The 14,000-nt window shown below is 38.6% G+C and overlaps 1 protein-coding gene across 3 annotated transcripts in view; it reads left to right on the top strand.

Annotated features, from left to right (window-relative positions):
- Nucleotides 1-14,000, top strand: part of LOC106871801 (galactose-1-phosphate uridylyltransferase) — a 76,990-nt gene that overhangs the window by 61,714 nt on the left and 1,276 nt on the right. For 2 of the 3 annotated variants that reach the window (XM_052978201.2, XM_052978202.2), the window contains 2 exons: nucleotides 3,818-3,901; nucleotides 8,361-8,515. In XM_052978201.2, the coding sequence (XP_052834161.1) occupies nucleotides 3,818-3,901; nucleotides 8,361-8,515 (239 nt within the window). The remainder of the gene's footprint in view (nucleotides 1-3,817; nucleotides 3,902-8,360; nucleotides 8,516-14,000) is intronic. The other variant, XM_089346961.1, reaches the window with a different exon arrangement.

Genomic DNA, 14,000 nt, shown 5'->3' with positions numbered 1-14,000 from the left:
CTCATTTCTAGAACCAAAACCTCCATGTACACCATGAAATCCAGTGTAGTACTATCAAACATGTTTGTTGAAATCACTAGCCACAATAATAAAGTTTTTGTCCGTCACTGGGGTAATCTTCTGAAGGGACTCATAGAAATGGTCTTTCTGTTCATCTGCCTGTCCAGCTTGTGGAGATAAATGTTACTGTTGTATAATCTAATACTAATCTTAGCTTTAACACACTCTGACTGCCTCGATCACTTTATTTACTCATTTTTCTGCTATGGATATGCCTACAGCATCCATGTCTTCACTACTACTTATCTCTGTTCACTGCCCACGAAGAATCTAGTAGAGGATCTTCTCCATCTTACCTCTTGTACACAGCACATGTCTACGTGCCTCCGCTTTAGCATTTCGACAATCCCACTGGACTGGCTTTTCATCGAGCCATCATTTAACATGGCAGTCCTGAGGATGTGGAGTTTGGAAGAGTGTAGGGGTATTTAGGACAGTGGTTTAAATTTCTGAAAAGATGTTTGCGAGTGCCTGCAACCAGGTAATGAGTTTTTCGACATATGTTGTAACTTATATGTTTCCCTCAATTTTGCCAAGCGCATTGACAGTGTGTATGTGTATAACATGTATGTAGGCATATATATATATATATATATATATATATATATATATATATATATATATATATATATATGCATCTGCATATATACACCTGTGACTAACATATAATCTGCATATACATGCATAGCCATGTATATACAAACATAGACACATGTATATGTGTTTCCTACATACACATGTACACATAACTGCATGTTCATATATGCCCAAACATATGTACACATGACTACAGATACATTATATATAAATATAGAACCTCAGATGGTTATGAGCTGCCAGAGAAGAACAGGAGAAATAGATCCATGACCATCATTGAGGAGGTAGTGAGGGGTGGGCAGGATGAGAAACAGGGATAAAATGAAAACTTATTTGTAACCATTGTAAGAATACATGATTTGTAACTGTTTGATGCTAAACAAAGACTCTCAAGAATATTTATAAACTAAAAAGGTGACTGTGATGAATAGTTAACTATTTCACATGTTATACAAGAATCAATAACTTAACAACATCATACAACCATTGCTTGTTAAGTTTGAGGAAGTGATAAAAAACTATTGAGGTTATATACACACACACATAAAAAAATGAAAAAGTGAAACATTTGGCATCACTCAAAAAAAGAAAAATGGTATTGGTGATTAGTTTGAGGATGAAAATATCTGACATCTGCTATTTCTCATCCCTTTGTCTATCTGTCTGTGTATATGCACCCTCTAACCTCTTTCAACAAGCAACCCCCCCCCCCCACTATACAGACTAGTGTACATCTACTGTCCACTATTTATCAATAGTGGAACAGCCCATTTCTCACTTGGGGGTGTCTACCACAACACTTACCTATAACATTATTATTTATTTAATCATTGAACTGCATAACACATACCTATTTTATTTTGACAAAGTGGAGTATACTAATATCCTTGGAATATACTAATATCATTTTTACATTTCTCTGACTTCCCTCTCTGATGATGAAATTCTTACTCAATATCATGATCCACATGCTTGGCTATTCTAGAAACAGCTCTAAGAGACTGTATGTATTTATATTCTCTAAATTAAATTAAATGGGTTTTTTTTCAAGTGATGCCAAATGTTTTGCTTTTTCATTTTTTTACTTTCATCTATATCTACCTACTCAAGGAAAAATTTATTCTAGCTGTCTTTCATGGGTAGTCTCAACACCACAATTTTCAGTTGCAGTTCAAACTGGAATTTTAATGGTAAACTGAACTTAGCACAAATAGTACATATTATATGTAAACCAAACTTAGCACACATAGTACATATTATATTACGTCAATTGACAAACTTTCTTTGTATATTATGCATGAGTGGCTGTTTGGTAAGTAGCTTGCTTATCAACCACATGGTTCCGGGTTCAGTCCCATTGCGTGGCACCTTGGGCAAGTGACTTCTACTATAGCCTCGGGCCGACCAAAGCCTTGTGAGTGGATTTGGTAGACAGAAACTGAAAGAAGCCCACTGTATATATGTATATATATATATATATATATATATATATATATATATGTGTGTGTGTGTGTGTGTGTGTTTGTCCCCCCAACATTGCTTGACAACTGGTGTGTTTATGTCCCCGTAACTTAGCAGTTCGGCAAAAGAGACCGATAGAATAAGTACTAGGCTTACAAAGAATAAGTCCTGGGGTCGATTTGCTCGACTAAAGGTGGTGCTCCAGCATGGCCACAGTCAAATGACTGAAACAAGTAAAAGAGTAAAGAGTAACTCATGTAATATTATGTCTCGTGACGTAAGGTAATAGTAGATACTTACAATTAGTGCTCAAGTTGACTTGCTCCAACTTGAACTGCAACTAAAAGTAGTGATTTTATAGCTATCTGCTTAACAACAATTGGCTATAGTTAGTTTATCAATTGAGCAGGTACATATATAACAAGAGCACTCAGAGAGCGCAAACCTCTGCCAAGGCAACACCAATGTCCTCTCAATGATTAGCCAGAGATGATTTTTAAAATGAGAATATCTGAAATAAACTTGACTGCTCTCACAATCGAGAATACTAAAAATGAACCCAACCACTCTCAAAAATTAAGTTAAAAAAACGGAAAAATAATCCAGAATCCTTGTCTGGTACCGGATTGATTCCAAAATCTAATCAGTTTGTGCCAGTCACGAGGTGAAACATCCCTGAAAGTTTCATCCAAATCCATCCAGCAGTTTTTGAGATATCTTGTCCACGGATAAACAAACAAACAAACATGACTGAAAACAACACCTCCACCTTCGCTAAAGCAGAGGTAATAAAATAGAAGTATAAATAGGCAAACAACTAGTAGCAGTTTACTAACTTAACTATTATGTTTAAATATATAAATGTCATAATGTAACTTGATACCAGTTGTTCACTAGTTTATACATTCATGATATATATATATATATATATATATATATATTTATATACAAGTGAGTGGACAAACGAAAGAAAAGGGTACTCAACACATTTAGTAAGAGTTACATGTATTATTCAGTTCTGTGCTCCTTCAAGTTTTGCAGGTCCCTAAAAGAAGCCTGACTCATTCAGGCTTCTGGAATACCAAATTAAACTGTTTTAAATAGTATATATATATATATATATATATATATATATATATATATATAGAGAGAGAGAGAGAGAGAGAGAGAGAGAGATACATATATATAAAATATATATTATATTTAAATAATATATATATTATCGTATATATATTATATATAAAAGCAACCCATGTAAAAGCACCCATTACACTCTCAGAATGGTTGGTGTTAGGAAGGGCACCCAACCATAGAAACCATGCCAAATCAGACTGGAGTCTGGGTGCAGCTTTCCAGCCCTGGTCAAACCATCCAACTCATGCCAGCATGGACAAAGGATATTAAATGATGATAATATATATATATGTATATATATATATATATATAAATATATATATAGGGCTTCTTTCACGTGAAGTCACAAAGTATTGGTCAATTTGAGTCTATGGCAGAAGGTACTTCTCAAGGTGCTGTGCAGTGGGGTTGAGCCTGATACTATGTTTAGGGAACAATATCTGATCCCAAGATAATTTTCATGTAGTAATCCCTGACCAAATGGTTTGAGAGACTCCGCTGCAGGTATCTGGTAAATGTGCTAGATATTTCTAATTTTTATTTATTTATTTATCATCTATTACAGGCCTGGCTTCCATCATGAAACAACTCCTTACCAAATATGACAACTTGTTTGAAACTTCTTTCTCATATTCTATGGGTTGGCATGGTAAGATACATATTCGTTAAATTGTTGCAATTTGTACCAGTTGCTTGATGCAAAATATTTAGACGAGTAAATCATCCTGAAATTTCCCCATGTAATTATGTCATTAAAATAGTTTGTCCAAATTTAGTTGTCTTTTCCTATTGAGAAGAGCCAAGCCTGCTATTAGGTTTCTGTTGATTTGATTTGCACTTTCATTCATTGTTTGTGTCAGCAGTTCTCAACTTGGGTCCATTTGACCTTTGGGGGTCTATATAAGATTTTGTCATTAAAATTTATGTACAACAAATTGGTTATTCTTCTACAATACATAAAATATTTCATCAAATTTTTTTTATACAATTCCTAATAATATAAACATACAAAAGAATTTTTTTAAACATCAAATGGCTATGGTGGTCCACCCCAGTGAATTAGAAATCAAAGGAGTCCATAGGAAGAAAATCGTTGAGAACCACTGGTTTATGTCTTTGCTAAAACTGCAGTAGGTATTACGGATGACTGAATATGAAGCTTGTTTCATAACCATGTGATTGTGAGTTTTATATCCTGGTATGACATCCTGAGCAAATATTTTTTTACTGTGACCTTCTGCCAATCAATAATTTGTGTGTGGAAATGATAGAAGGAAACTTTATTAAAGACAACCGTATGTATGTGTATATGCGTGTGTACACACACATATGTACATACATATATGTATATACAAGTGCACACACACACACACAAAACATGTACTTATATAGGTATTGGCAATAGTTGCATGGTTAAGAAGTTTGCTTCCCAACCACATGATTTTGGGTTCAGTCCTACTGTATGGAACCTTAGGAAAGCATTTTCAACTATAGCTCCAGGCCATCAAAACCCTAAAACCTTGTGAATGGATTTGATAGATGGAAACTTGAAAGAAGCCTGTAGTATATGCTATGCTCAGCCTTTACACACTACGGGTTGGCATTTGGAAGGACATCCAGCTGTGAAAACCATGCCAAAACTGACCTCGCCTATGCTGATGCCACATAAAAAGCACTCGGTTCTCTCTATGGAGTGGTTGGTGTTAGGAAAGGCATCCAACTGTAAAAACCATGCCAAAACAGACACAGTAGCCTGGTATAATATTCTACCTGGCTGGCTCCTGTCAAACCATCCAACCCATGCCAGCCAGCATGGAAGACAGATGTTAAATAATGATAATGATGATGATATATATATATATATATATATATATATATATATATAGTAGTTTGGTCACTCTTGAGTGCTACTGGTTACATGTAACCCAGTATAACATGTTACATGGTCAAGTCATCAGCAACCAAACTGGCGACCCCCACCAAGCTTTCTTGGTGAGGAGTGTAATTATTGCATACCCTGCAAGATGCAAAACAAAACCCATCAAAGGGCTGAGGAACTCATGAGGGTCAATAGTCATCCAATTGAGAGATCTAAATCATCTACAAGCTCGAATCAAGTGGTCCTGGTTCATTTTAGACATTACTCTGACTATGGCAGCTTTCAAAGAATCTTTGGTGTTATGGGCATGTTTATTGACCTCTCTCTCAACAACGCTCCACATATAATAGTCCAATGGATTGAGATCTGGGGAATTAGGAGGCCAAATGTTAGGGGATATGTGATCATGAAAATTTTCAACTATCCATTCCTGTATTTCTAGAGCCATGTGTGATAGTGCAGAATCTTACTGAAACACACATAATCTTCCATTGCATATACTGTCTATCCAGAGCTTAACAATTCCAGGACCTCAGTGTAGGCGGCAGAAGTCCTGGAAATAATTCTCTAAGGCCTTGTGGAAAGAAGTAAGGAGGCATCATATGTTCTTCATTGCTGACAACCACTAAAACCATGACAGTTGCAGGAAATTTTGTATGCATAACACTTGGAACTTCAGAAGTGTCTGCACATAACCATCTGTCATTTCTTGTGTTAACTTTTTGATCTTGATTGCAGTTTTTCTCATTTGAGAAAAACCAATTCAAATCTTCTGCTGGATTTTTCAGCTTGTTTAAGAGCCTTTTAGATCTAATGTAGCGATTTTCTTTTGCTTTTTGGGATAAATTGACCTTTCCTCATCATATAAGACTTATATCTGATGTCTTCATGGACAACATTCCTGACTGTTCCTTCTGATACATGGAGATCCTTTGCAATTGAACACATGTAATTTCTGAGATTGTAATGAACGGTGTTGAACTTGCTGGATAAATTCAGGTGTTCTGATGATTTCAGAGTGTTTAGAATGCTCTTTATGCTTTGATACTGGTGATACATTTCCATCTTCAGTCTCTAGCTCCTCACAAACTGTGTAGACGAAAGATGTGGCAACTTTTAAAAATTGAGATATTTCTAAATTGCTATGCTCAGCCTTTATAACCACAATAATAGCATGCTTCTTCATTTCTTGAGTAAGCTGAGAGTCTGCCATTATTATTTTCTGAAAGATTATACAGAATTAGCAAAAAATGCAGCAATGGCCCAAAATAGTGTCCTCAAATACCTTAGGCACCCTGTATATAGATATATATAAATTAGAAGAGGTACACCAAGGGTAGATGAAAGAGGCTAAATTAGCTTAGCAGCATGGGCCAAAGTCAGGCACAAAACAAGTTTAATATGTTCTGGAATTGTCAAAGACTGGCTTCATTTTTTTCTAAAATTGAATAAAATAATGACGAATACACATGTACTTGTTCATGATGAACAAAATGAATAATAGTAACATAATATAAATAAAATGTCAAATGTTTTGGTGCGTGACTTTTGGCCACCCTGTGTATGTGTGTATATATATATATATATATATATATATATGTATATTGAGAAAAAGGAGGCAGTCAGAATTTTGGATAATTCTTTATTAGCGCTTTCATTCATTTATCGAACTCATCAAGACACACTAACAATTTGACTCAGATCCATATGACTTAAAGTTTAGTCTATTGTCTCCAATCCCTTACTCTTTTGATTTCTATTGAGATAGGTTTGTCCTACACACCCAAGAAACTATGAATCAAAAAGAGCTGAGTCAAACTTTTATTAAAAATATATATAACTTTTAGAACATGTGTTGAATGCCACTTACTTTTGTTTGTTCATTCACTCATATAGGTGTGTGTTGTTACTCCTTGTCTTGATATTATATAACAGTTACAAACAAATATCACCATTATACAAGTGGTGTCTCATGCTTCCAGTCTTCCATGTAAACATATCCAGCCATAGGGAAATATTACCTTGATTGGAAACAGGTGATGGCTGGTGACAGGAGGGGCATCTGGCTACAGAAAATCTGCCTTAATGAATTTTGTCTGACCCATGCAAACAAGGAAAAGTGGACCTTAAATCAATGATGAAATGAGGATATGAAACTTCTGTTGTTGGTTGGTCTGTCCTTCATTATCAGGGATTTGATGTGTTCTGTGTTGTGGGTTACAGCATTGTTGCTTTGTGAGGTTATTACCCTTGAAGAGTCTTGGCAAGAGTTTTTAAGACCTACTATGTAGAGGTAAATTGCTCACAAATCTACATCCATAAAAGGTCTGGACATTTGTATAAGAGCAAAGTGGTGACAGCAAGAGGGAATTAGAGAACAATGAACTTGCAATAATGTTCTACTAATCAATCTTGTTGCCACATATATGCTTAACTTCAAAAAATGGATCTTTTTTAAAACGGGGGCCACATTTTTCATTAACGAAACACTTTGAAACTTGGAACACTGGTAGAATGTGTCATATAAAACATCTTTTTCTCTTAGTCTTCTTAAAAAAAAAAGAAATCCATAAGTTATTCCATGCTAAAGTTGTCGTATTTCTGTAATTTCAACCAATCACTGACGTCCATTCAGCCGATATACATTAAGTGCCGACGACATAAACAAACGATTCTGAAACAATTAACCCTAACCCTAACCCTAGAGTTAGGGTTAGGGTTAGGGTTAAAGCAAATAAAACGAAGGTATGGAGATTAAATACGCTTTACATCGCTTAATCAGCCAAAGGAGTAAATATAAACAACTGAATACTTGTCAGTGATTGGTTGAAATTATCGAAATAAGACAATTTTTTACATGAAATAAATTCGAATACAAAAATATTTTTCTGTTCTATAACACAAAATAGATAAGTATACGAAGTTTGAAAGTCTTTCCGTACCAAAAACACTACGTAAAACATTAATGAAAAATGTGGCCCCCGTTTTAAAATAGATCCCAAAAAATTTCCACACCTCAGAACAAAACTTCTCCATGGCAAAAAAAGAAAAGGGAAAGAACCCTTTAGGTTTATTTTATTTTAAAGTAATTCTAGGTAAATACTACAATCTTTATTGCATTTGTAGTATAATGATGAAGTTAGGTTTTGTTTTATAAAAGTTATAGCAATGATTTGAAATTTACTTCTGTAATAATAAATTTCTCATTATCTGATTTCCATTTCTCAAGGAGCTCCAACTGGCTTTCATTTGAATTCTGACCAAAAACATTGGCAACTGCATGCCATATACTATCCTCCTTTACTTCGTTCAGCCAAAATCAAGAAGTTCATGGTTGGTTATGAAATGCTTGCTCAACCACAGCGAGACTTAACAGCTGAACAGGTAAGATGTCAACAAAAATTTTTTTGTTATATTTAGAGCTGTAGGTGTGGCTAGTGCAGGTGTGACAACATGACTACGAAGTTGGCTTGTTTTGGTTTTAGTGACACATGACATTTTGAGCAATCAATCCCTGTGAGTGAAATTCGATAGAAACTAAGAGATCTATTATGTATCTGTATCTGTGTGTGCAGAGTAGGATACAGCCTAGTCACTTATATCGACACTGCTTTTCCCCTTCCCAGGCTACAGGCCCACACCCCCAACACCCATACTGTTAGGATTGGCACTCTCAACGTCGGCACGCTGAAAGGTAGATCTGGTGAAATTGTTGAGATGCTTGAACGGAGACGCGTAGATATGTGCTGCATCCAGGAAGTAAGATGGAGAGGAGGTTCTGCGAGGTTCCTCACAGGCAAAGAACACAGGTACAAGATTTTCTGGGCAGGGAACACTGATGGGGTCGGGGGCGTAGGAATACTTCTAGCGGAGAAATGGGTGGATAAGGTAATCGAGGTCGTTAGAGTAAGTGACAGAGTACTTAAGATTAGACTAGTGCTTCATCATAGATTAGCTACTGTCATCTCAGCCTATGCACCTCAACCGGGGCTACCAGATGGTCTGAAAGACCAATTCTATGACACCCTCTTGCAAACTACCTCGTCGACGAGTGACAGGGACCTTCTCTTTGTGGCTGGAGACTTCATTGGTCATGTTGGACATCGTGCTGGAGGCTTCCATGGCATATATGGAGGCTATGGCTTCGGTTCCCGCAACGAGGAGGGAACCAGACTACTGGAGTTCTGTGATGCAACCGATCTTATGGACTGCAATACCAACTTCAGGAAACCTGCCAGTCACCTAGTCACCTACCGCTCCGGCAGACACTCTAGCCAAATCGACTACATCCTCGCCAGAAATAGGGAAAGAGGGCGGCTTATAAATGCAAAAACCTACCCTGGCGAAGAATGTACCCCACAACATAGATTAGTAGTTAGCGACTTTGGGATCAAGGCAAAATGGGTGCCCAGAATTAGACCGGCTTGGAGGAGAAGGGTGTGGAAGCTTAAAGACCCTGCAAATGGACAGAGACTTAGAGACAAGTTACTTGAAGCATTTAATGAAATAGAAGGGGATATAGCATCATACAACGTGGAAGACAATTGGAGATTTCTGCGGGACAACCTGTTGAAAGCCACCGACCAGATCTGTGGCTGGTGTAAGGTCCCCTCTCGACCCAGAGTAACGTGGTGGTGGAACAAGGAGGTAGACAGGGCTATTAGACAAAAGAAACAAGCTTGGAAGGACTGGAAGAACGGTGGTAGCAGGGAATTGTACCAATGTGCCAGAAGGGAGGCTAGGCGACAGGTTTATTTAGCCAGAGGGGAAGCAGATAAGAAGAGATTTGCCAATGTTCTGCGCTGTGAGGACCAAAGACTCGAGGTATTTCGTGTTGCAAGACAGTGTAGGAGAGAAAATAGTGATGTCGTAGGAGAGAAATGTGTTCGCATGGATGATGGTACGCTTGCACTAAATGAGGATGCAAAGAAAGAGGTCTGGAGATGCCACTACGATAAATTGCTTAATAAAGAGAATGAATGGGAGGAAGAGAGCCTGCCGTATGTCGACCCAATAGAGGGACCAGCTATCCGAGTTGATAGTACCAGGGTAGATAAAGCAATTAAAAGTATGAAGACAGGGAAAGCCCTCGGCCCATCAGGAATCACTGCAGAGATGCTCAAAATATCTGGCAGTGTTGGCTATAGCCTAGTCACCCGTATTACGAACCAGGTGATACACGAAGGAGTCATACCCAATGACTGGTGTAGCAGCATCATAGTCAACTGCTACAAAGGTAAAGGTGACGCTTTAGATACAAATAATTACAGAGGCATCAAGCTGTTAGATCAGGTTATGAAAGTTACAGAGAGGGTCATAGCCCAACTAATTAGGGAGCGAATCAATTTAGATGAGATGCAGTTTGGGTTCGTGCCAGGTAAAAGCACTACTGATGCCTTATTTCTAATAAGACAGCTGCAGGAGAAATACCTAGCCAAGGATAAACCTCTGTACCTGGCTTTTGTTGACATGGAGAAAGCCTTTGACAGGGTCCCCCGATCCCTTATCTGGTGGTCAATGAGGAAACTTGGGATAGAAGAATGGTTAGTGAGAGCTGTGCGAGCCATGTACAGAGATGCTGCCAGTAAGGTGAGGGTTGGAAATGAGTACAGCAATGAATTCCGGGTAGAGGTAGGGGTCCACCAAGGTTCCGTCCTCAGCCCCCTCTTATTTATCATAGTCCTCCAGGCAATCACAGAGGAGTTCAAGACAGGTTGCCCCTGGGAGCTCCTCTATGCTGATGACCTTGCCCTAATTGCAGAGTCACTATCAGAACTAGAGGAGAAGTTTCAGGTGTGGAAGCAAGGTCTAGAATTGAAGGGCCTTAGAGTCAACCTAGCTAAAACCAAAATCCTAATAAGTAGGAAGGTAGATAAAACACAAACCTGTATGACGCATGTGTACGAACAGCCATGCTACATGGCAGTGAAACATGGGCTGTAACTGCTGAGGACATACGTAAGCTTGCAAGGAATGAAGCCAGTATGCTCCATTGGATGTGTAATGTCAATGTGAATACCCGTCAGAGTGTAAGTATCTTGAGAGAAAAGCTGAACATTAGAAGCATCAGTTGTGGTGTGCAAGAGAGACAATTGCGCTGGTATGGACATGTGGTGAGAATGGATGAGGATAGTTGCGTGAAAAAGTGCCACACCCTAACAGTTGAGGGAACCCGTGGAAGAGGTAGGCCCAGGAAGACCTGGGCTGAGGTGGTGAGGCAAGACCTTCGTACATTGGGCCTCACCGAGGTGATGACTACTGACCGAGACCTTTGGAAATGTGCTGTGCGTGAGAAGACCCGGCAAGCCAAGTAAGATCGTTGCCAGTGCCCCTGGACTGGCTCTTGTGCGGGTGGCACATAAGATGCACCATTTTGAGCGTGGCCGTTGCCAGTACCGCCTGACTGGCCTCCGTAGGATTTTCGAGCAAGATCGTTGCCAGTGCCCCTGGACTGGCTTGTGCGGGTGGCACATAAAAGACACCATTTCGAGCGTGGCCGTTGCCAGTATCGCCTGACTGGCCTTCGTGCAGGTGATACGTAAAAGCACCTACTACACTCTCTGAGTGGTTGGCGTTAGGAAGGGCATCCAGCTGTAGAAACTCTGCCAAATTTAGATTGGAGCCTGGTGTTGCCATCTGGTTTCACCAGTCCTCAGTCAAGTCGTCCAACCCATGCTAGCATGGAAAGCGGACGTTAAACGATGATGATGATGATGAACAGGAAGATATCATACCTAATGATTGGTGTTGCAGCATTATAGGCAGCCACTACTTGGGTAAAGGAGATGTTTTTAATAGAGGCAATTACAAGAGGTATCAAATTGTTGGACCAGGTCATGAAAGTTGTAGAGAGAGAGAGAGAGAGTGAGAGTGAGTTATAGCTCAACTGATTAGGAACAAATAAAATTGATGAGATACATTTTGGCTTTGTGCTAGGAAGGAGTACTACAGATGCTATCTTCATAGTAAGGCAACTGCAGGAGAAATATCTAGCTATAAATAAACGATTATACTAGGCATTCATCAACAAAGTTGCTTGCTATGTTATCTGGTGATCTCTGAAGAAGTTGTTAAGGTGTACCTAAGTGGCTTGTTACAGTCACACAAGCCTTGTATAAAGGTGCTGTCAGTAGAGTGAGAGTCAGCCATGAGTACAAAAATGAATTTAGTGTACAAGTAGGAGTTCACTAGGGCTGGATTCTGTCTCCTATTCATCATTGTCTTCCTTGCCATAACAGAGGAATTTAAGACTGGCTGCCCATGGGAACTATCAGATGATGATGACCTGTCAATGCTGAAGTACCTCAGGGTAAACAATATACATTGTGTAATTTTTTGTTGGTGTCGAAATGAATAAATTGTTGCTGCTTCCAAGTCGCGAGAAAGCAACATGAAATTGGCTGTGGGAGAAGCATGTAGTAGATAGATCAAGTCGAACTAGCTTGAGGGATTGACCTGAGATTTGTTAATTGAAATATCAAAACTTAGTTTGACTGGAAAGTGAAGTATCTTAAATTCAAATGGAAAATCTGTAGGTATGAGATCAATTGTTGGAAGAAAGAAATTTTCTCCTTTGTGACTACCTGTTATAATTGTTGCCTCTAGGACATGGAGAGCATTTTGGAGATGAACATAATTTTTAGCCCTTAACATTTTTTGATTGTTATGAATGTAGAGGAGATGCTCACTCTCAACTTTAGCATACATATCAACCAGGTATTGCTGAAATAAATCATGATACATGTATAATTGATTTGATTGTTCTAGTCTTAACATCAGTTGGTGAGAATAGAAGTCATTTGATGACACCTTTGTTTGTAATTGGCTCTCCTATTGAAGGTTCAATCTGTGGAGTATTGAAATGATATCCATCTTGTCCATTCCACAAAATAAGAGGATACAGGAGAGTATCATAAGAGGGATGAGTCTCTGAAACATGTTTAAGGTTGTTATCTTGAGCACGAATGAAAATGTCATGATTTTCATGGAGATCACCTACCATAAAGATGGCTACTTCATTAGATGTAAGCTCATTAAGACTGTGTAAAATGTCCTTTACTATAGATGTAACAAATGTGGAAACACACACTCACAAATACACTCATACACATGTATGTGTGTTTAATTGTCTGAGGCTTAATGTATAAAAATTATCACACATACACTCTAACATGCATTCACATACATATACTATGACAGACACACACGGACATACATTCACACACACCTCAGGCTTAGTTCTGTCTCTCTCTTTAGATGTGTGTGAGTCAGTTGTCACAAAAATATATGTATACCCACACACACACATATACTTCTCAGTTATCAGCCTAACGCCCATAACGAATGCATGCACTCTCACACATTTACAGACACATATGTATATGTAGATGTGCATGTGTTTGTCTGAGGCCTAACATATAAAAATTATGACACACTCGCACACACATACACTCACATACTAAGACAGACACATACAGACATACATTCATGTACAACTCAGGCCTATCTCTGTCCCTCTGTGTGTGTCAGTCATCACAAAAATGTATGTATACTGACACACACATACACCCTAACATACATACACTTCTCAATCATCGGCCTAATCATCATCATTTAACGTCCGCTTTCCATGCTAGCATGGGTTGGACGATTTGACTGGGGACTGGCGAACCAGATGGCTACACCAGACTCCAATCTGATCTGGCAGAGTTTCTACAGCTGGATGCCCTTCCTAATGCCAACCACTCCGAGAGTGTAGTGGGTACTTTTTACGTGCCACCGGCACGAGGGCTAGTCCGGCGGTACTGGCAACAGCCATGCTCAAATGGTGTTTTTACGTTCCACCTGCACAGGAGTCAGTCCAATGTTT

Source organism: Octopus bimaculoides, chromosome 2, assembly GCF_046866305.1.
Source record: "Octopus bimaculoides isolate indiv1 chromosome 2, ASM4686630v1, whole genome shotgun sequence".
NCBI classification, from domain to species: Eukaryota; Metazoa; Mollusca; class Cephalopoda; order Octopoda; family Octopodidae; genus Octopus; species Octopus bimaculoides.
This window is presented reverse-complemented; position numbering and strand designations above follow the sequence as displayed.